The sequence below is a fragment of the Erpetoichthys calabaricus genome, chromosome 15 (assembly GCF_900747795.2).
Source record: "Erpetoichthys calabaricus chromosome 15, fErpCal1.3, whole genome shotgun sequence".
In the NCBI taxonomy this organism is placed as follows: Eukaryota; Metazoa; Chordata; class Cladistia; order Polypteriformes; family Polypteridae; genus Erpetoichthys; species Erpetoichthys calabaricus.
The window spans coordinates 64,522,101-64,545,418 of NC_041408.2; the positions used below are offsets into that span (position 1 = coordinate 64,522,101).

The 23,318-nt window shown below is 38.1% G+C and overlaps 1 protein-coding gene across 1 annotated transcript in view; it reads left to right on the forward strand.

Moving 5' to 3' along the window:
* Window positions 1-23,318, forward strand: part of prkn (parkin RBR E3 ubiquitin protein ligase) — a 1,136,346-nt gene that overhangs the window by 608,431 nt on the left and 504,597 nt on the right. Inside the window, exon 5 of the mRNA XM_028821112.2 lies at window positions 12,320-12,403. Coding sequence (XP_028676945.1) covers window positions 12,320-12,403 — 84 coding nt within the window. The remainder of the gene's footprint in view (window positions 1-12,319; window positions 12,404-23,318) is intronic.

Consider the following 23,318-nt stretch of genomic DNA (forward strand, 5'->3'; position numbering starts at 1 on the left):
TCCTATAGTCTGTCTCATCCAACTTGTAAATTAAATAAAAATACCCATACAAAAATAATCCTAGTACATTTAAATTGGCTAATCAGTTTAGGAAAAATAGAGAAAAACAGATTTGTGATAAAGATTTATAAATCAGCTATTTAGTAGAATGAATTGTTGAATGGTGCAAACTGAACCACCTGCAGTTCAACATCAGTAAGACAAAGGAGATTATTGTGGACTTCAGGAAGGTGAAGCCTCTTGTACTCTGCAGATCTTTTTGATAGTGAAGATGTAAGGGTGGTGAGGACATACAAATATTTAGGAGTGCATCTGAATGACAGGCTTGACTTGAGTACCAACACAGAGGCTGTACACAGGAAGGATCGGAGTCGCCTCTATTTCCTCAGGATGCTGTTGTCATTTGGTATATGATGGCCACACTTTCATGTGTTCTACCAGTCTGTAGTGGTCAGTGTATTCTTCTGTGCTGCAGTGTGCTTTGGAAATGACATTAGTACAGGCAATACCAACAAATTAAACAAACTCATCAGAAAGGCTGGTTCAATCTTGGGAGTCAGGCTGGTGGACTCCCTGGAGGAAGTGGTGGAACCAACAGTCACTCAGGAAGCTGCTTATTATCCTGGACAATGACTCTCACCCCCTGTATGAGATTTGGGCCTAACGAAGGAGCACATTTAGTAACAGACTGTGACAACTGCGTTGCTCCAAGGGGTTCTATGTGATGTCCTTTTTACCCTCAGGCTCTATAATAAGTCCCATGGTCAAGGTGGTCTTGTTCCTTGTGTGCTGAGTGGTAGTGAGCTGGTCTCGCAGACATTTTAACAGACAATGACATCTAAGCGCATGTACTTTCAAATCCCATGCTGGTTGCTGTCACAGTAGAGTTTGCATGTTAACACCACTAGAACCCTCTGTGTTAGTTTTTCTGCATGCAGTACTCCGTTGGGCCCTTGAGCAAGGCTCTTATCCTGCAATTGCTTCGTTCTGGGAATGGCGTTAATCTGCATCCAGCCCTGCAAGCAGGTCCTCCAACTTACAGGGAAAACTTGGGGATCGGTGGCAGGATTGCTAGTGTGGTGCTGAGGTGTCACCTGCTACACTCGGATCCCAATCCTGGTGGTTCATTGTGTGGTGGGTGCGGCAACTTGCTATCAGCGCACTCTCCCAACCCAACCAAACTTACAATAATGCACATTAAAATAATTAGTCATACGTACAGTAAGTGTGTTCTATCCAGATCTGGGGTCTTTCTTCTGCCCCAGATTCCACTATAATGCATTGTTACTTGGTAACTGAAAAAAATAGGTTCAGAAAATGGAAGGATAAACTCATTTTCAGTTACTTTTACATTTACTGCAGAAATGTAATTGTAATCCAAATATCTTAAGGGATATCTTTGTTATCAACGATTAATTTCATCTTCCTGACAACCTATGTAAGGGACTAAACATTTTTGCAATGTAATTTAGAGAAAGAGCTAGTTATTGGAGGAAATTGGAATTGTGTAGCACGCACTGCATTCCCAATCTGAAACATTAGGAATTAACTCCCTAAGGCATTCACTGCTGGATTTAAGATAACTGCTTTAGGCAGACTCTGTGCAGGCATCATTGGCTGCTAGATGGAGGAAAGTAGAAATGGGGGTTCATCTTTTCTCGTTTTTTTTTTTTTTTTTTTTAATTTGTCTTCTAGTAAAGTCTCTGTTCACATCCTCGGGTGCCCTGAACACTCAACTGAAACAAAAGATGCTTAATGAGTTGTATTTTGAGCCATTTATCAGACCCTTTATAGATACCTGCCCACTTCATCTTCTCTGTCACTCTTCTCATAATGACTGGGTTTATTATTTTTTTATTGTTGCCATCAATTTCTGACCCATGTGATGTGTGACTGCTGCCTTGGTAAATTGGCACAGCTCATCTGGAAAATGTGAGACTAGGAAGAGCATAGCAGTCATTTTCATACAGGCAAAGCAGGATATCTGATAGAAAATAACAACATACACATTTGTTTGTTTTCTGAAACAAATATTCCAACAAAACTTGCAGATGGGCCGATTAAGATTTAATTGTAGAAATGTGGGCAAAGTACTTTTCGGAAGGAAAAGAAGAAGTAGTAGAAGAGAATGAAGAAGAAGAAAATTGATGGAGGAGAAGTTGTATAGTTGAGGTAAAAGAGAATCCTAGAAGACAAGTTTTATGGTTTTAACTGTTTGTACCTTCAAGGCCCAACATCTCCAGTTTCATTGGGGGTTTTCATAACAAGGTTATTTTTTACGGTATAAATTGACTACTTCAAGACTTCAGGCCGAAGAGTTGAAGCTGTTGGAGGGCATGTATGATTTCAAGATGGGATTCCTTTGTGGTCATTGAGGAACTGCAAAAGAGATCCGAGCAAAAGAAAGGAGTGTTGTTTGCCTGGCAACCTGCTTCCATACACAGTATAACTCTGTAATGATGGACTTTTATTAATATTATTATTATTATTTTATTTGACTGATAGCTTCATCCAATGTGACTTAAAACATCAAGACATGGCACAGTATTTACTAATATTTTGTAGTTTGAGCACCAGCAGGTAAAATGACCTGCTAAGAGTTACACAGGAAGTACAGGAGGAGATGGAGTAGTAGTACAAGGTTCCAGAGGAGAAGCCTTTGGAAAGGAAATATTGAAAATGTGACTAGCTCAAGCTTTATATGGGTCTGGTAGGCCTCATCTGGAATACTGTGTACAATTTTGTTCTCCAGGCTATAAAAAAGGACAGCAGTACTACAAAAGGTCCAGAGAAGAGTGACTAGGCTGATTCCAGGACTGCAGGGGATGAATTATGAGGAAAGATTAAAAGAGCTGAACCTCTTCAGTTTAAGCAAAAGAAGATTTACAGGAGATATGACTGATGTGTTTAAAATTATGAAGCGAATTAGTCCAGTGGATCAAGACTGTTATTTTAAAATGAGTTCAACCAGGACATGAGGAAACTTGTTAAGGGTAAATTTCGCACAAACATTAGGAACTTTCTCATCGCACAGAGAACCATAGACACATTCAGTAAGTTGCCATGCAGTGGGGCAGACAGTAAGACTTTAATGACCTTCAAAACTCGACTTGATGTTATTTTGGAAGAATTAAGTGGAAAGGACTGACACGCTTTGTTGGGCTGAATGGCCTGTTCTTGCCTAGATTGTTCTAACGTTCTGTCCACCGAACTGCCACTCACTGGCTGTGTTTTGTTTTTTTCGCAGCATTCCGAGTAAACTCTGTAGTGTGTGAAAATTCCAGGAGACCAGTAGTTACAAAAGATACTCAAACCAGCACGTCTGGTACCAATAATCACGCCACGGTCGAAATCACTGAGATCACATTTTTTCCCATTCTGGTGTTTGATGTTAACATAATTGAAGCTCCTGACCTGTACCTGCTTGACTGTATGCACTGCGCTGCTGCCACATGATTGGTTGGTTGCATGAATAAGCAGGTGTACAGGATGGTCCTAATAATTTGCTCAGTGAGTGTATGTTGAATGCTTTACCTTTTACTTCTGTTCCAGTTGAATATTCCTGAGTGCCTTTCTTATTATATTGGCAAGATCTTCTTGTCATAAACCAATGCTTTATTTAAAATATAATTTCCATAAAGGCATAATGTTAGGACATATCAAAACATTAGCGTTTATTTTTAAGTAAACTAAATGAGGGAAGGGTGAAAAAAAAAATGAATAAAAGGCTTGTTGCTCCGTAAATGGGCATGAATTCCAGCCTGTCCAGTGGACTTGTTCATTGATGTACCAAATTGTGAAGCACCATTCTGTCCTTATCTCTTGTCCCTTCATTTTCTCACAATCCTGGGCTATGTTTTTTCTGCCATTGAGCCCCTGCTTCATTATTTCAATATAACGGTGAATCACATACTCAAGGACACCAGTGGAACTTGAGTAAATTTAGGACTGAAGCCTGGAAGCTCTTCTTTACGTAAAGAGTTGTGGGAATCTGAAACAAACTACTAAGATGTAAAGTTGAACCAGAAATCTTGACAACGTTTAAGAAGTATCTGAATGAGATATTGAGACAGCTTAGGTATTAGCTGAAAAGAAGAGATTGATGGACTGAATGATATTCTCTCATTTGCAACATTTTTGATGCTCTTATGTTCATCTGTCCTTCTAACCTACAATTTGACTGAATCACTGGTTCAAAGTTTAGGTTTATATTTTCTCCTGGAGTCTTACAATCATGTTTTTGACAGGTCAGTTTGAGTAGGGCTTCTCATTTGGATCCTGCTATCTGCATCTCATTGATTCTTGGGTAGATCCTAAAGAGTTAAGTCTTCATGGCATCTTGTTGATATGTGTTTGTGTGTACAAGTGTACTGGAAAAATGTATATTTTTACTAAGCATGATAACCTTATATAAAACCTCTTTCATTTGTCACAATCAAAAGGAAACAAAATTCTCATTTTTTTTTATTTTGTGAAATAATATAAACCTGACAAGATTTTCTTTCTTCCATGCTATTCATTATGTCCATTTTCTCTATGTTTTCCTTTATATGCCCATGTGATGCAGCCAGCTACCATCACACTGAAATGGATTAGTACATGGCTTCTTTGCTCTTTATTTAAAGCTTCTTCCTACATGTTTTCAGATTTAATTTCAAGGTTATATGTGTATGCTTTACGCAAAGGTAAGAAAAGGCAGAGTCTTTTCAAAGAAAACCATGTTTCACATAAAGCTGTAATTGAAGGAGCAGCTATAGTAAACATTCCTTTTTTGTCTTGTTTATAGGATTTAATCTTAGGGGTTTGTGATTGTGTACAAGGAAAAATCTCTGAGTGGTCAGGGGCTAGGCAACGGTGATCCAAGTTTGAATATATATCAGGATTAGGCGACCCAGCATATGATACCACATTCAAATACATACAGTATATGTAACAACCTGGGTTATCACTTCCCACACAGAAACTTGGGTTAGTCAGTATGAGGGCAGCAACCCAACTTTTCTTTACTGTTACCAAGCTAACCTGAGAGCAAAGACACCCACACGCAAAATGGAAAATGAATGGCAATCTGTTTCCTCAGTTCCATATGAATGGTATAAGCCTGAATAAGAAAAGGTAGCGTGAAGCAGTCTGTGACACACTGTTGCACTTATCGTGTAGAATGATTGACTGTTCATTCATATGGTATAATGACTTAGTGGAGATTTAGATGGAAAAGCTGAATTACTTTCTTCTTACAAGTGAGAACAAATAAGTTTTATTCTTTCAAGCAGCATCGTATAGGTAACTTTCATTTGTCAACAGTGATTTATATTTAAGAAAAATCATGACAAATGTACACCGAGTAACTCAAAAGAGGTGCAATAGAGGAAATTGTATGCGTATAATCAGTTCAGTTCAATTTACTTTTCTGTAGCACTTTCACAACAGACCTATTTCAGAGTTCTGACAGTTACTCAAGAATTGTGCTCAAGACCACATGTGGATATACATTTGAAAGAAATAAAGAACCAGATGACAGATGCTCCTTTGTTTTAAATTATCTCTGTAATCTTCCTAGACATTTTTCACCCGAACAAAGGCAGAATTGTGTAGAATATACTGAAAATGTTATTATGTGTAACCGAACATGTAAATACCAAAATTCAACATGAATACAGTAGGAATGGATTGCATAGTGCTGCTTTACTAATGCAGATTTAGCACTCGTCCATCGTGTGATAATGTTTCGAAACAGTCACCAACAGCCCCATATTGCAATTGCGATGGTAGAAACATGTTTCATTGGCCACTTTTTTATAATATTTTTTCTATTGCTTGCACATGAGAGAGTGTAGAATGTCAGTGGCTAAACTGCACAAGCGACAATGGCTTCCACTTTTCCCCTGACGCAAGCATTGACAGTTCCTGTATTGTGAACAGTGCTTAGGGAATAACATTTTTCTTGTCCTTCCACTTGATTGCAATCATTTTGCCTTTTTGCCATGAAGCTACTTACATCATGGTGAACCTTCACAGGACCGAATTCACCAAGCATATCACAGCAGTCTGGCCATACAGTGTCATATACATCAATTTCACTCTCCATGTCAACATGATGTCATGATTCAACTAATGTCTCAGTTTCAGTTTGTTCTAAAACTGGCTTTACAAGTTTTTGTTTATATGCCATTTTTTTTGTTGTTGAAGGCTATATGATTAGTTACCAGAGAGCGGCAGAACACATTAAATTTAAACCTACAACACAATAAAGTAGCCTGAGTACTTTCTAAATCCACCGTAGGGTTGTATGCATGTACAGTATGCACATTACATAAGTATGTTTTAATCCTTGAGCATGGGAAAGGTGCTAAATAAATAAAATGTATTATTATTATTATTATTATTATTATTATTATTATTATTATTATTATTATTATTATTATTATTATTATTATTATTATCCTTGAGATGAAATTAACTTGCAACACATGCAGTGTAGAATGTAAAGTCATCATGAAAAGCAGTAAAAAACAAAGTCAAATTCACTCCTAAATTAAAACTGATATTTGAAAGTAAATGAATTTCCCTGCCAAACAGGCTGTGCTCCAAGTGTAGTCCATGGCCAACAGTTTCATTGCAAATTGCTCACAGGTGCAGAGTTCAGCTGCAGCCTACTAAGAATGGGCCTTGCCAACCTCTTCACATTTTGCAGAAATGATCGTCTCAATGGCTACATCATTTTGTGGCTTAGCAGCCTCGGCAAAATAAAAGTGCCTTGAAAAAGCATAGGGCACAATAACTACTTGTTAAGATTGGCAAGGATACTGGGCAGACTTTTCAGCAAACATACTGGCAATTATCTTATGAAGGATTACAGCCTATAATGATGCTGCCATCATTCAGCTGGATATGACACTCTAATGGTAAAATTATTTCACAGACAAATTTAAGTTGAATTTTAAATGAGACATGAATGTGTATTTACCACATTTGGAGATATTGTCATCTACATATAGGTTTATAATGCAGAATGGGCATCTTCTAAGAAAGATGAATCCAACCTCTCCTAATTCCAGATGCGGATTATCTATTGAGACTCAATTCTGATTAGTTCACCAAAACTATAATCCAATTTGTCTTTCTTCTAAATAGATTTAATTAACATAATCCTGCTTTGAAATATGAAGTTTGACAATTTACCTGTACTCGTACCTCAAGGGGAGAAAAGAAGCATTTGCCATTTACTCATTTTTAGCAGTTATCTTCATCAATACATCCACCCGTTATTGAATCGCTTAATCTGGTTTAGGGACAGGAGCAGGAGGGCCTGTCAAGGCAGAAACCAAACCTAGATGGGGGTGTCAGTGCTTATGTTTATATTATCATTTCTTCATACTTTCTGTAATCTTTCTATCATGTCTAAGCCTTTGTCTTATGTCTGCTGTCCACAGATCACAAGGTTTATCTGTAAGAAATATATTGGTCAAAATATAAAAAAATAGCAAATGAACAAAATATAACTAGTAGTTACTTAGCAATCTTGCTTGTTCATACTTTCTCCAGTCTTGTTACATTCATAGAGATCCTTCCAGCCTTACTGATTGCCGTGAACTAGGAGTCCCAGGTGCTAAAAAGTTCCAAAGCACAAAAACAAAAATGATCATAAAGAACATGAAAAGAGGACTTGAACCCCAGTTAGGGGACGAATCCTGGCTGAAAAATAACATTGATGACCCCTCTTTTCTAGAACGCTATGTAAGCTGGCATTGTTTCAATGATGACACCTTATTTTTCTCAGTGTTTCATAATAGTCTGCTATTATCTAAAGAACTTGCTGTTCATGGTTCCTTTTGTGTAATAGTGTTTTGTATAATTTTGAAAGCACTATAAAAATACAAAGTTTGATATACTGACTGATTCCATATTAGGCTGCCTGACAATACAGTGAAAAATGGCGGAGATGTAAAATCTTATCATCTGAAGCAAATGTTATAATAGATGTGGAATGTTTGCACCACCATGACAGGGGCATCCGATAGGTGCATAGGATCGTTATTATCACGTGTACAGAGTACAGTGAAATTTGTTAATCAACATGCAACATGTCACCATGGTAATAATAATAATACATTTTATTTATTTGTAGGCGCCTTTCTAAACACTCAAGGACACCGAACAATAGATAAAACACAGATTATAAACAAAATTAAAATACAAAAATTAAAATCAGAGCAATTGTAGTCAAAGAGAAAAAGCAGTCTTAAACAAATGAGTTTTAAGTTTAGATTTGAAAAGTGAAAATGATTCAGTATTTCTAAGCTCAGATGGTAGTGAGTTCTAGAAGTGGGGAGAAGAGCAACTGAATGCTCTGCTCCCCATGGTGGTAAGACGGATGAAAGGGACAGTCAAGTGGATGGAGGAAGAGGATCTAAGGGTACGGGAGGGAATAGCAACATGGAGGAGGTCAGACAGATATGAAGGGGCAAGTTTGTGGATAGCCTTAAAAGTTAACAGAAGAATTTTGAATTGAATGCGGAACTTAACTGGAAGCCAATGACGCTGATGCAAGACGGGAGTGATATGGTGAACAGAGGGGGTTCTAGTAATGATGTGGGCAGCTGAATTCTGAACCAGTTGAAGCTTATAAAGAGATTTACGAGAAAGACCAAAGAAAAGGGAATTGCAATAATCCAAACGAGAAGTGACAAGGCTATGAACAAGGATAGCAGTGGTGTGGGGAGTGAGGGAGGGGCGAATACGATTAATGTTACGCAAGTAGAGATATGCAGAACGGGAGATGTTATTGATGTGGGACTGAAAGGATAAAGTACTGTCAAGGATGACACCCAGACTCTTAATCTGTGGGGAAGGGGAGACAGAGGAATTATCAATGACAAATGAAAAATTATCAGTTTTGGATAAAGTTCATTTTGTACCAATGTGGAGAACCTCAGTTTTGTCACTATTTAATTTAAGACAATTTGAAGAAAACCAGGATTTGATTTCTGCTATGCAATCAATAAGTGAGGAGGGTGGAAAGGAAACAGTAGGTTTGCTAGAGAGATAGAGCTGAGTGTCATCAGCATAACAGTGGAAGCTAATGTTATATTTACAAAAGATATTTCCAAGGTGAAGGAGGTAAATAATGAAAAGGAGGGTCCCCAGGACAGAGCCCACCTGAAGTAACAGCGGTGGGCTGGGATGTGAAAGTTTTAAGCTGAACAAACTGAGTGTGGCCTGAGAGGTAGGATCTGAACCGATCTAGTGGAGTGTGGGTAATGCCAATCGAAGATAATCTATTGAGAAGAGTAGTGTGACAGATAGTGTCAAAGGCTGCACTCAGATCAAGGAGGATGAGAATAGTAATTAAACCAGAATCAGCTGCCATAAGGAGGCTGTTAGTAATTTTTATAAGTGCAGTTTCTGTACTGTGGAGGGGACGAACACCAGACTGGAACTGTTCATACAGATTATTTTGAGATAAATGAGAATGAAGTTGAATAGCCACTGCTTCTTCAAGAATTTTGGAAATGAAGGGTAGATTAGAAATAGGATGAAAATTACTGAAATTAGTCGGATTGGCACCAGGTTTTTCCGGTATTGGCGTTATTGCAGCAGTTTTAAAAGATGAAGGAACAGTACCAGTAGTGAGAGAAGAGTGGATTATAGCAGAAATAACAGGGACCAGAGAGGGGAGGCAGGCTTTGACCAGAACTGTAGGGAGGGGGTCCAGTTGACAGGTGGATGGCTTAGACTTGCAGACAAGATCTGAGATTTCTGAAAAAGTAGGAAGCTGAAAAAAAGGATAATGAGTGAGTTGTTGAGTGAAATTCAAATGAAGTACTGGAGGAATCCGTACTGAGAGAATCTTCTGGATTTTTTCATTAAAAAAGGACATAAGGCAGGGGTAGGCAACATCGGTCCTGGTGAGCCGCAGTATGTGCAGGTTTTTGTTCCAACCCAGTTCCTTAACAAGAACTCAATTATTGCTGATGAAGCACATATTGCTTAAGTGACATTTTGATGCTTCATTTTAGTGGTCTCGCTTGTTAAGGTTCTCCAACCTTAATTGCTTATTTCAATCTTAAACTGCTGCATTCAGTGTTTTAATTGCTCCTTATTAGCAATAAGATGTAAAAGACAAAGCAGCCAGCAGTTCTCCAGCTAGCTTTTTTCCAATTACATCTGTGTGTGTTCATCATGCACTGTTTGATTTAATAAAACACTTAATAGAAAAATGTGACAGACTGAAAATGATCTGTTTTAGGCTTCATATCATTTGGATGATATCCTTGGAAAGGAAAAAAATCTACGATATAAGAGCCTTACATTGCACAGACTAACAAGCCATAAAATTAAATAAGGTCTGAGATTGGCAATGATTGGTTTCTAATTAAGCAATTGGGTTGGAATGAAAACCTGTAGCCACTGCGGCTCACCAGGACCGACGTTGCCTACCCCTGACATAAGGGAATTGCAAAAATCAGTTGAGTAATGGTGAGAAGGTAAAGAATCCGGGGGTTGTGTGATATTATTAAGAAGTGAAAACAATGACTTGGTGTTGCCTTCATTGGAAGAAATAATGCGAGTTTAATAGTTAGATTTAGTTTGGGCAATACAGTCCTTGTAATAAAGTATATGGTTTTTGTACATCTCTTTGTGAACAAAGAGTACAGTTTTTTTATACAACCGTTCAAGTTGCCGGCCTTTGGATTTCAAAAGCCGAAGTTCAGGAGTGAACCAAGGAGCAGAAAAGGAGAAAGAAACAGATCTAGTTTTTAATGGAGCGAGAGAGTTAAATACCATTAAGTCCAGTGTTATAGTGTGAGACCAGTTCTTCAGGAGTGGATAAATTATGAATGTCTATAAGGGAATCAATACTAGAGGAAAGAGAGTCTAAGTTAATATTCTTAATATTACGGAAAGACATGAGGCAGGAAAGCTTAGTATTGGAAAGTGCAAGTTTAACATTGAATGAAATAAGAAAGTGATCAGTTATGGGGAGTTCATCTGCAGTACAATCAAGCGGGGTAACTCCAGAACAGCAAATCAAGTCCAAGATATTTGTCCAAGATGGTGTCTCTGGCGCCATGATTAGAGATTAACTGCCTGTCTTCCTTAACTGAAAAATCTCACAACACATTCATCATAACAGATAGATTGATGGTGATAGGGCTACACAGCCAAAACATTGTGTTCCTACTTTTTTTGTTCTGCTTTTCTGCTTCCGCTAAGAAAGAACTTTTGATCCAAATCAAAATTTGGTCAAAGTCAAAGTGAGCCCCCAAAAACAATAATCAAAGGCAAGATTTTCAAATACAATGATAAGTGTATCACCATTGCCTTAGGAAGCTGGGTGACAAAACTAGTCATGGCGTAACAGTATCTTTTGATGTAGTATATTAATAACATAAAGTCATGATACTGTATACCTGTATAATCAAAATCCTTAGAATCCTTTACAAGAAAAATTATAACAAGGCACTGTTTTCTTTAGCAAAAAGCGCATAAAACTTTGAAAAAGCTCTTCCTGTCAGCTTTTTTATAGAATCCAAACAAAAGTATAAAAAAAAATCAAAACAAATTGTGTATTTTTTTTAGATTGATAGATTTGCAGATTTTACATTCATGAATTCAAAAGAGTGACAGGAGAGGAGGCACAAGACCGCAATCGAAGTTTCCTGCCTTGCTCACTGCTCATGTTGATACGAGTGAAACGTCGTGTAATCGTCAGTTCTCTGTAGTGGGATCACTTGATGCGTTAGCATTTGATTCTATCCATTGACAGAATAAGGTATAGGTACATTTTCCCTAAGCTAGCATTAGCTACCTCTAATTGGCTTTTTTTTTGCTCCTTTTGAAATATTTTGAGAAGTCCTGTTGTTAAATTATTATTTTAAAGTCTGATTTTGTAACAGGGTAATTAAACTGATTTCATATTAAGGACTCATACTCATTATAACTGTCTGGTGTTTAGTAATAGAAAATCAATGACTGTGTTTTATATCTTCACTTCTTTCCCAATCTCGCTCTTAGATATTTTTGTTTCTCTGTTTATTTCCCTATTAATGAGACCCTTGCTGTCTTAAGTTGATCTATCTTCATAAATTAGTTATGCATGCTGTAACTATAAAGTTTCAATATGTAAATATATATGGTTATTTGAATACTGCTTTAAAAAATTAATGGTCCTTATTAATATAGTTTCTCTGTCTAACCAATTAAACTGCTGGGTAATCCTTGCACATTACAACATTAACTCAATTGTACTAAGTATAAAAGCCATAAATACTTAAATTTACATGTAACTGGCAACTTATTTTTTTTTTTATGACAGGGTCCTTCTTGTTGGGAAGATGTTCTTATTCCAAATAGGATATCTGGGCACTGCCTCTCAAAGGGCTGCAATGGTGATATGGCTGTAAGTTTTAATTTAACTTAAATAAAATATGAACATAAAGACATGTAGTGCAGAATAATGTGCTCTACAATTGACATTTTCAAACAAATAAGCATCCAAATAGTGCAAAATAAGCATTTGATTTAGGTGTTTCACAATTCTCACTAATTCATTGACGAGTCAGGTGATTCTCATTCATTTAGTTCATGAACAAAGCATTACCTGAGGATGGGTTTCACCTTTCTGATTTGATTTGTGAATGAGGCAAACAATTGTCATTCATTTGATTTGTTAATTATTCATTACCCAAGAATTAGTTGCACAATTCTCATTTAGTTGTGATTCTGTAACGTAACATGTTACTTCAATTATGTGTCTTAAATATGTTAGCATGCTTAGTGTACTGATAGATTTGCTTTTTGCTTTATATATATATATATTGTCGCAAGAACGACCAAGAGACATTGCGAAGGTTTGGGGCAGCCACCCATTTAATAGTTCCCGGCTGCAAAACTGATTCAAAATTAGCGACATGTTTATTCAACAGAGTCCACAACAGAACTCATTCTCTTCAGGCAATATGGCGGCTTTAAAGGCCAGCAAAGGAAGTGATGTCATCAGCACCGGAACTGGAAGGGACGTCATTGGCTGCCCCAGAGCCGGACGGGATTTCCCTAGACTAGTCTGCAAAAGATTGAGAGGGAAAGTTAGTGCACTTTGCCACCCCCTGGTCTGGCATGGAATTACATGTATTCAAGCCCTTTGGTTGTTTCCAAAACACACGTGTGTGACAATATATATATATATATATATATATATATATACCTACGGTGGGTTGGCACCCTGCCCAGGATTGGTTCCTGCCTTCTGCCCTGTGTTGGCTGGGATTGGCTCCAGCAGACCCCCGTGACCCTGTGTTCGGATTTCAGCGGGTTGGAAAATGGATGGATGGATGGATATATATATATATATATATATATATGTACACGGAATAAGGTATGAATTAATACATTACATATTTGTGATGCGATCCGAGGAGACCCCCTAATCACACCTTCCTAGACTTTCATTTATAGGATTGCATACATTGGATCAAAAGAATCGATTCACTTAAATGGGCAGTTCAAAAGAACTGAGTCAGTAAAGTTTCCCTCACAACTCTTGTGACAGCAAATTGGATTGTGCAGATTATTTTAATACAGCTACAGGAAGTAACTCCAAAATATAACAATGCTTGAAGAGCAGTGTAACTTAGACAGTCGCAGACAGCACTGGGGACACAAACTTTCGATTAGTTTTCTAAACAGCAAATGGATGTGGATTTTAAATAAATTCCTTCTTTCTCAATATGTTCAAATTCAGCTCATATTTATGCATCACATAAATCTGTGTCTATTGGCTGTCAGATCCTAGTAAGATGTCTTTAGGCACATCATTTCTTGGTCCAGTTGAGTGAGCAGCTGTTTAGAGAGTGGGATGGTTGTCTAACTGGTGATAGGTGGTATGGCCAGGGCCTGAGAGAGGAGCAGGACATAACAGAGGGTGAGCTTTACTGAGAGCAGACAGGGGTTCAAACCAGTTAAGGCAGGCCCAGAGGGACAGTTGATTGTCTTCTTCTATCTTTATTTATTTGCACTTGGAGATTTGCCTTTCATGTATGCCTCCCTGTTGTTAAATAAAAGCACAATTTCTGGTTCATTTACGGTATGCTCTCCCGGTGCATTTCAGTTTTCTGCATGCTACTAGAGCGCTCCCTACGGTTTATGCGTTTTGGCAGTTTGTTAACTTCTCTGTGCTGTGTGATAATGTAAGAATACTATTGTATATGACCACAAACAGGGTTGTTCTATGCTATGTAAAGTTAACAGAGTGTGTAATGATTACAGCCATGCTAATTTCTGTTATAAATGGTAAACTATAGTCAAAATTCCTAATTAAAACATGATTTATGATTTTGCCTTACAAAACTTAAAAAAGCTAATTAAACTTTATGTATGAATAATGAAGTACATGATAAAAATGTTAGTTTGTAAACAACAAAGCATAATATATAATAACAGGTTATATACAAAAGGGGACTCACTAAAATGATTTTGTAATGGTTTATTTAAAATAGATAAAACTTATTAAAAGAGGTTCAAGTAAATTATTGGGACAGCATTGCTTTTAGGTAAACTAACAAGCTTGATGAACTGAATGGTCTCCTCTTGTCTGTCATGTTTCTTATATTCTTAAATGCTCCAATAAGTGAGAAATGATCATATGTTATCCCAGACATGTAAGTAAATCTGTGGTCTTCATAATACAAACATCTTAAATCCAGGCCAAATTTTTTTTTTTTGAGAAACTATTTATCTGGTATTGTCTCTTTGGTGTGACATCAGCCTTAATTCAAAAGAATAGTCAAAAAGTATCACGCTCATTTCTAAAGTGAAATTGATGCAAACGCATGTAATTTTCATCTGCCTTTGTGCTTGTAAAACATTGACCTTGACTGTGGACCTCCGAAAAGGGAATCCTGGGCTTTGAGTTGAGGAGATGTTATCATAAAATCCTACGCCTCTACTGCGAGGACCATCTTACCAATGAAGAAGCTCATATAAGGATTTAAGCAGCAAATTTGGATTTATTTATTTGCAATATATAGGACGGGCGGCACGGTGGCGCAGTGGTAGCGCTGCTGCCTCACAGTTCGCTTCCCAGGTCCTCCCTGCATGAAGTTTGCATGTTCTCCCCGTGTCTGCGTGGGTTACCTCCAGGTGCTCCGGTTTCCTCCCACAGTCCAAAGACATGCAGGTTAGGTGGATTGGCGATTCTAAATTGTTCCTAGTGTGTGCTTGGTGTGTGGGTGTGTTTGTGTATGTGCCCTGCGGTGGGTTGGCACCCTGCCTGGGATTGGTTCCTGCCTTGTGCCCTGTGTTGGCTGGGATTGGCTCCAGCAGACCACCGTGACCCTGTGTTCGGATTCAGCGGCTTGCAAAATGGATGGATGGATGGTTCTCTCCCTTCTTTTTCTTCATTTATCTTAATTCATTTATTAATTTATCTATTTACTTATTTTTACTAGCTTTAAGTTTTACTTTGACATAGCTCTCTTTCTCATGGATGGGGGTTGAGTTTTTTTAACCTAGTTTTGTAAAACTTGATTTATTTGTATGGAATGTTATTTGATTTTAATAATATCAAAAAAAAAAAGAAGGCTGTGAAAGGCTACATCTCAAAAGTCCCATGATAACGTTAGGATAATATTGTTTTGATGCAGTTGCGATTGTTTTACCTCACCTTCTGCAGAGATCTCTGTAAAACAAAGAATTTTGGCTGCTTTTCTCCCAGCAGAGCCCAAGAACTGCTTTGTCATATAGAACAAGCGTGCAAATAAAAGCAATGCATAGCAAAGGAAAAGTGAGCACTGTAATATAATGAAAATAATAATAATCCACCTTAATAAAAGGGTGTGTCTGTGTGTCTGTCTGCGTGTCCGTCTGGTTGCTTTGTCTCTGTCATTCCAACAGATGGTGCATCACAAACATATTTGGTAATGAAATGTATTGAATTGTTCATTTTAATAGATGGCACATCTACACATTAACACAGCTTTTAAGAATCTTATACTAAATGGCATATAAGAGAGACATATGCATTACATTTGTCATTCCAACATTTGGCACATCAAATTCATTTCTAGTAATGTTTATTACTAAAGGCTTTTGTGATGTGCCATCTGTTGGAATGACGGATACAATGGTTATTACTACAAATGTTTGTAATGTGCCATCTGTTAGAATGACAGATGCAATGCACTTTATTTCTACATATATTACAAAATACATTCCAATAAATGGTGCATTGCAAACGTTAACTCTGACGACTATGTTGATTACTTAGATTTCCATCCATCTTAAATGAATAACACAGCTAGTCAGAAATAAAAATGCATATGAACATGCTATTTATATGAGTGCAAATCTTAATGAATGCATAGACCACAGTAAAGGACTGAAAATCATTAATCGTCACAGCTACATACATCCAGTGTTAATGCTAATGACCAGAAACAGACAGACATGTTGTCCCTACCCTGCCAAAAATGCTGCCAGCTTCTGCAGCCCTAAATGTCTATTAAACAGGCTGAATAATTAATGAGCACCATAGATTTTTGGTTTATCAATCTGAGGTTTCTGTGATGGGATGTGGTGAATTTGTTGTGAATGTGATGTTGTGAATTTCCCATTGGGATTAATAAAGTATCTATCTATCTATCTATCTATCTATCTATCTATCTATCTATCTATCTATCTATCTATCTATCTATCTATCTATCTATCTATCTATCTATCTATCTATCTATCTATCTATCTATCTATCTATCTATCTATCTATCATCTGGTGCAGTATATCTGTTGTTTAGTGGTGTGGCAGATGGCTGGGACTCCTACTGTCTAATGGAAGGACCGAGGGAGGGATCACATATGGGGCAGTATCTCCCCCTGGAGTGCTAGATGGCAACATCCCTGGTGCCTTGGACTCTCACAGGGCTCCATGGGAGTTGAAGTTCAGCACAGCTGTGTTGGGTTCTGTGTGGGCTGCCAGGAGGTGGTATAGGAATTGAGGAGCCCTACTTTGTTGGGCTTCCACCTTATCCGAAAGGTCTTCCAGACCACGCTAATGGGCCACTAGAAGTACTCCCGGGTGCAGGATAAAAAGAAGCCCACTGCCACTGACCTGGGAGGCAAAGTTGGGAGGGAGAGGACGATGGTGGCTGGAGGAGGAGTGGAGGCGGACTGTGACAGAGAAAAGAAGAGGAGAAGAAACTACTTTATTGTAAATATTGTGCTGCAATGGTGGGACACGATTTGGGAAGTGTTTCCCACGGAAAAAAAACAAAAATGTGTTTCGCTGAACTTGTGTCCTGCGTCTGTCTGTGTCAGGTTTAGGGAGCTGAGTGCCCCCTGCAGGCCACAGTGGTCCCTTGTTATGTGTACACATTACAGTGAAATTCCTTCTTTCATGTCTCCCTTAAATGACTGACAGTAGTATAATGCCAAGTTTATTAATAATCCAGCGATTTAATATTAATAGAGCACCAAATTTTCTGTGCAGTAACAAAAATAAGCGCTGTGGATGAAATGCTGTTGTATAATATTGAAAGATGGGCCTGCCAGCCTGCCAAATTTCCTTCCCATCCACTGCATTTGCCCTCTAAGGATCTGTTAAGAAATTAGGATTGATTGTACCTCCTACTGAGAAACTCTGCCATGGGACTGGACAGGAACAGTTAAGTAGTTATCAGGAAGGAAAGAAAATAGGTGCTTGACAAGATGTGCTGATAAGCAATCTTATCCATTAATAAGATCCATTGCACTGACTGCCTTGTTTTGAGTCAATGGAGCAAAATCCTACTTTTCTTTTAATGAAATGGAATGGAAAAAGTTTGTGAAACATGTGGGCAGCAGCCCTTTTCCAATAGGGCGGGGTGTTATAAAAAGAAGACTTTCAATGGCAGTGTGTAACACTGTGTTGATAATTTGTGATCTGTGCACAGTTGTAAATTCTTCTGAAGCGAGCTGAATTAAATGAAATACTTTAAAAAATGAAAGGGAGGGAGCAATTTTAATGTGCTCGCTCTGTCTACATTTTAATCACAGTGCAATTCCAAGGAAAAAAAGTAATAATAACGGAGCCCTGTGGTAGATAATAGAAGGTGAAGAGTCTTTACTGTTTAAAAGTGGCCTGTAAGCCGAATGTATAAATCACTGCGAGTACCAAATGAGAGTTAATCTGCATGTGTGGTGGTGGGAGAGAGGAAGTCTTGTTGTGGCAAATTGCAATCACAGTTCATTTGATTTCCGCGGTATAAATTGCTAGTACCTCTTCCAGAAGGAATACAAGTGTGAGTGATTCATGATGTCTTGTTGATGTACAGTATTTGTCAGAGCAATTTCCCACATGTTAAAGTTCTAGTTGTTATAAGGCACAGATCATGGGTTTCAAAAATGTTTTGATTTTAGCACCTGAGTGGCAGCAAGTGTGGAGCGTGTGAATGAAATATCTGATTTCCCTTAGAAGAAAAAAAAAAATAATGGAAAATTTTAAGAACACCACTTTACCGTGGATGACCTTTGTGCTAACAGCAGTTTTTGCTTGAATACCCATGCTGTAAATGATAAATCAACCTCTGAGACAATCAGAAATCCACACTTGAGAGGCATTCAGCCATGCAAGTCAAAATCTGAATGGCTTGTATGCATTGGTATCAGGCTATTAAAGTGACATTCACATACTGTATTGCTCAATGAAGAGACTTTGAAGGAAACATCTATGTAGAATGTGTATTAATTATAATCTTCAATTCTTTCTTCTATTTAAAGCTTTTAGAGATGTATACAGCTTTTAAAGTTGTCTTTTGGTGTTTTTTTATTAGTTTCATTGTATATTTTCTCAGTTTTTCTATGTTCCTCTCCGCTTTCCAAAGATTTGTTGATTGATATTGCCAAATTACCCAATATAGATTGTTTACAAATATTTGTTTGTATGCAGCCTGCATTTGACCAAACTTTCCCCAGAGCTGATCTCATACCTGACCAAAGCTTCTAGGATATTCCTTGGTGAACTTAAAATTGGCGTGAAAAATCAATGGAGATACAGTATTGGATTAACAAACATTCTGCAAAGTCTTTGATAAACTTTGACAGAAGAAATGCTTGAATCTAATAGTTTCTGATGTTTCTAATGTCAGGAGTAAGGAACAAGGAAAGGGAAAGCATAAATTGTATTGTTGTGCAGTGTATCTCATAATAAGCTTTTTTAACAATGTTGCATCTAATGATTAGCCATTAGCTTATCTGTTTATCCATGGTGGGGGTGCAACAAGCCAAGACCAATCCCAGCAGCATTGGACTCAATGTAGGAACCAATGCTGGTCAGGGAAACAGTCCATCCCAGAGTACTCACACGCTCCATCTCCCCACACCCAACACAACACAAATATCTTATTTATTGTGAGGAAAACTCTTCCTTTGAGCATTTCTCACCACCACAGCCACAAGTATATAATTGGCACAGCACAAAGTTATTCTCCTCTCTCTGTCTCTTGGTCTCTTTCTCCTTCGCTCCTCCCAGCAAGGTTTGTCCACCTTCCACCCAACACTGGCTCATCTCTGTGAGGCCAGCATAGCCTTTTATATTCACCAACCCAGAAGTGTTTCTGCTCCTCCGCCAATGTGATCTGCAAGCACTTCTGGGTTAGGCAGAAACTTCATGCCATTACGGCTACTTTATTTCCACAGCACCCCTTGACAGCACCCACGGTACCCAACAGCGCTAAGATATAGAACTCCAAGTCCCATGGTGCCCTGTGGGAATCCAGGGCACCGCTGCAATCTAAGGGAGCTGCTGTCTAGGGAGGCAGTGTCCTAAGAAAGCTGCCTTCCCCCATCCTTCCATTTCCTTACAATATATATTGTGATATAATTTCACAAAAAGAAAGTGTTGGGGACTGTCCCCGTATATTGTCCTGTGAGCAAAGTAGTAAATAAATGATCAAAAGTCCTAAAAAAGAGTAACATTTGACAAACTTTATCTCACAAAATGACGTTTATATACAAAAATGGGTTATGGGAATAGGAAATGGTTGGCAGGATGTGACGATAAAACAGGAAGTGATGTCATTTGAAAGGGCCGGAAGTGACATCATCTCATGTGACCGGAAGTGACGTTGTGGCAGTCATTTTGGAACTTGGAAGTGGAGGTATTTATTTTTCCTCGGTTTTCCTGTGGATAGAAGAGATTCCAGTAAGTACCACATGACAACCCTTTATCTCATGATGTTTCACTCACCTTTAGGCTTTTTGACTGCCTCCTAATCGCACGTGTGTGACAATATTTATATATATACAGTATACATATGTGTATATTGTGATAGATTAGAGGTCTCCGTGACCCCTTGAACCCTCAGACTATACGTCAGTCACCAGGTAAAAGTCCAATTATTATTTATTTGGACAATACAGTGCACAAAGCACCCTCCTCTCCACAATGCTCAACAATAACAATAATAATAACAATAACAATAATTCCTCCACACTCCCAGACACTTTGCCACCCTTCCTCCCAGCTCAGCTCAATGTCTGGGCGTACCCATGAGTCCTTTATATCCCTTGACCCGGAAGTGTTTCTCCCTTCTGTCCATGTGATCATGAACACTTCCGGGTCAGATAAAAACTCCTTTCTTCAACCCGGAAGCACGTCGTTTCCTCTTGTCACATGATCATGACGCACCTCCGGGTTATAGGGCAAGTAAGAGTCCGGCAGTCTCCCTACAGCAACTCCTGGTGGTCCCCAAGGTATCCAGCAGGGCTGTGTATATAAACTACAAAGTCCATGAGGCCCTGCTGGAATTCGGGGAACGTCCACGCTGTTGGGAGAGCTCCATCTGGCGGCCTGGGGGTGAGGGCTGGGATATTTAGCCGGCCACACACCACAATATATATATATATATATATATATATATATATATATATATATATATATATATATACAGTATATATGCACACATACACATACTCACTCATATAGGGTCGAATATTCAACCATTCAGTGGATTTCGTATTTGTGCAGGAGAAAGATGGCAGTACCACTAGAAGCCTTAGGAAGAAGGGCCGGAATTTGGATCCAGGAGTACTAGCCACTTCATCACCAATGCACTCATCTGTTTAAGTATTTTAAATAAGTAGTGTTGTATTTTTGTGTTTTTATAAATTCAGATTCGAATGTCAGCAATTAGATTAAACAATGATCATATATTAACATGGGGTCTTCCTTTGTAACATACACATAATGCTTCCATTTGAACTTTTGGTAATGTGTAGACTACAGGAATCATTTACACAGCAAGAGCTAAGTATGCATCATTTAATTTGGATCTGTACAATACAGACAGTGCAAGAAGTTTAGGGATACAATAATTAAACTAAACAGAAGTCAATTTACAAGCAAAATTAGTTAACTGAAGGTGGGCTTTGGGAAGATTGTTACGAGTATGAGAAGCATGGATATCATTATCATTGGTGGCAAGAGAAACCTACAGTGCACGTAATCAGCAGGAATTTAAAAAAACAAGACTTTGCCATGGTGAATAGGCAGATCTTCCTCAAATATGAATAAATCAGTGAATGTATGGGAAAAAGGAAGAGTATGCCTTTTACAGCAAAGAAGTAGTTGCTGCTCATTAATCTTTTAGTGGCTAGTGGACATGTGCTCTTTTGAAACCCCCAATGAGTCTACAAAGTAGACAATATTGAGTGTGACAGAGCACTAATAATAATAATTAATTAATTACATTTATGTAATGCTTTTCTTCCTACTAAAACACGTTACATTGACAGGGGAACCACTTCAGCCACCACCAATGTGTAGCACCCACCTGGATGATATAACGGCAGCCATTATTGCGGCAGCATGCTCACCACACATTAGCTGTTAAGTGGTGAAGGGGTGAGACAAATAGCCAATTAGTGATAGGAGATTATTAGGGGGCCAGAATTGGCAAGGCCACAATGGGCAATTTAGCCAGGACATCAGGATACACCCTACTCGTTTTGAATGATATCCAGGGATCTTTTATGACCACAGAGAGTCAGGACCTCGGTTTTATGAGAGCTGCCTAAAAATATTACAACACTTGCTATACATTTGTCAATATTAACAGAAAATGTCTGCAACTGATTCAGTGACAATTTGAAATGTATTGCCTTCTGCTAAGGTGCCGTGGAACAATCCGTTTCCTAGCTCATGGGCAGATGGCTCTCTAAGACCTGTTATGAATTTTAGCTGCAGTTGTATGGAGGAGGAATCAGTAATGAACATTCACAAGCACTAAAAAATTGTATTTCTATCTCTTTGGAGTCATGGTGAGGTTATTGAGGAAGTGTCTATGAGAACAGGGTTCAGATTGGGACAAGACGGGGATTCATGCTTTTATTTTTTCAGGTGTAAGACTATTGAAATTAATATTATGTAGAAAACAGAGCAGAGTATCAAATACGTCTAGTTATCCTATGAGCATATTAAAATAATTCTGTAATAAATTATTAGAAATAAAAAAGTGTACTGAACTTTCTGGTTATCCCTTGCATAGCCCACCACAACCTGCTTTCATAACCCTTGCTGTTTGTAATTAGCCATTTTACCTTGACTCTTAAAACAAGTGTCAGTTATAAGTATAAAAAAACACGATAAATACCTGAAGAGCTCAGTAGTTAGATAAAGTAATTTTCTCAAAACCTTCTTACAATAAGCACCTTCTTAAATCATGACTTCTGGCTATAACCATCCAATTTCTCCAGGATTTGCAAACATGAAGAAAACAAGAACATTCTCTTGTCCAGACTTAACACCATGATGATAATGGATATCTTAACCCTGAACATATTACAATATGCAAGGTTCCAAGGCAACTCAGGCCCCTGTAATTACAAATTGCCTGAGGAAGGGGCCTGAGTTGCCTCGGAAGCTTGCATATTGTAATATGTTCAGTTAGCCAATAAAAGGTGCCATTTTGCTTGACTTCTTGTTGCATCCATAATGGCTAACATGGTACAACAACCTACTATTACCATGAACATGTAACAATTTTAAACCTGCTTAATAAAAATTCAGGACCTTAAGAGAATATTGCCTATTTTGGTAGTTGCAGATCTTCGTAACTCAAATAATCCACAGGCAGTAATGGCACAACCACAACAGAATGACCAGCAGAATTTCCTTATCTTTCCCAGAATTACTTTATTATGCATATTAAACTACATGTAATTTTAAACAGCAGAAAATTGTATAAAATATGACTTGCAACAGATTTTCATGAAGAATTGGCTACAGTAAACTTTTTGTTCTACTGGGATGTAATATTTGAAGCCTTTGCAGCACAGTGTGGCCTATG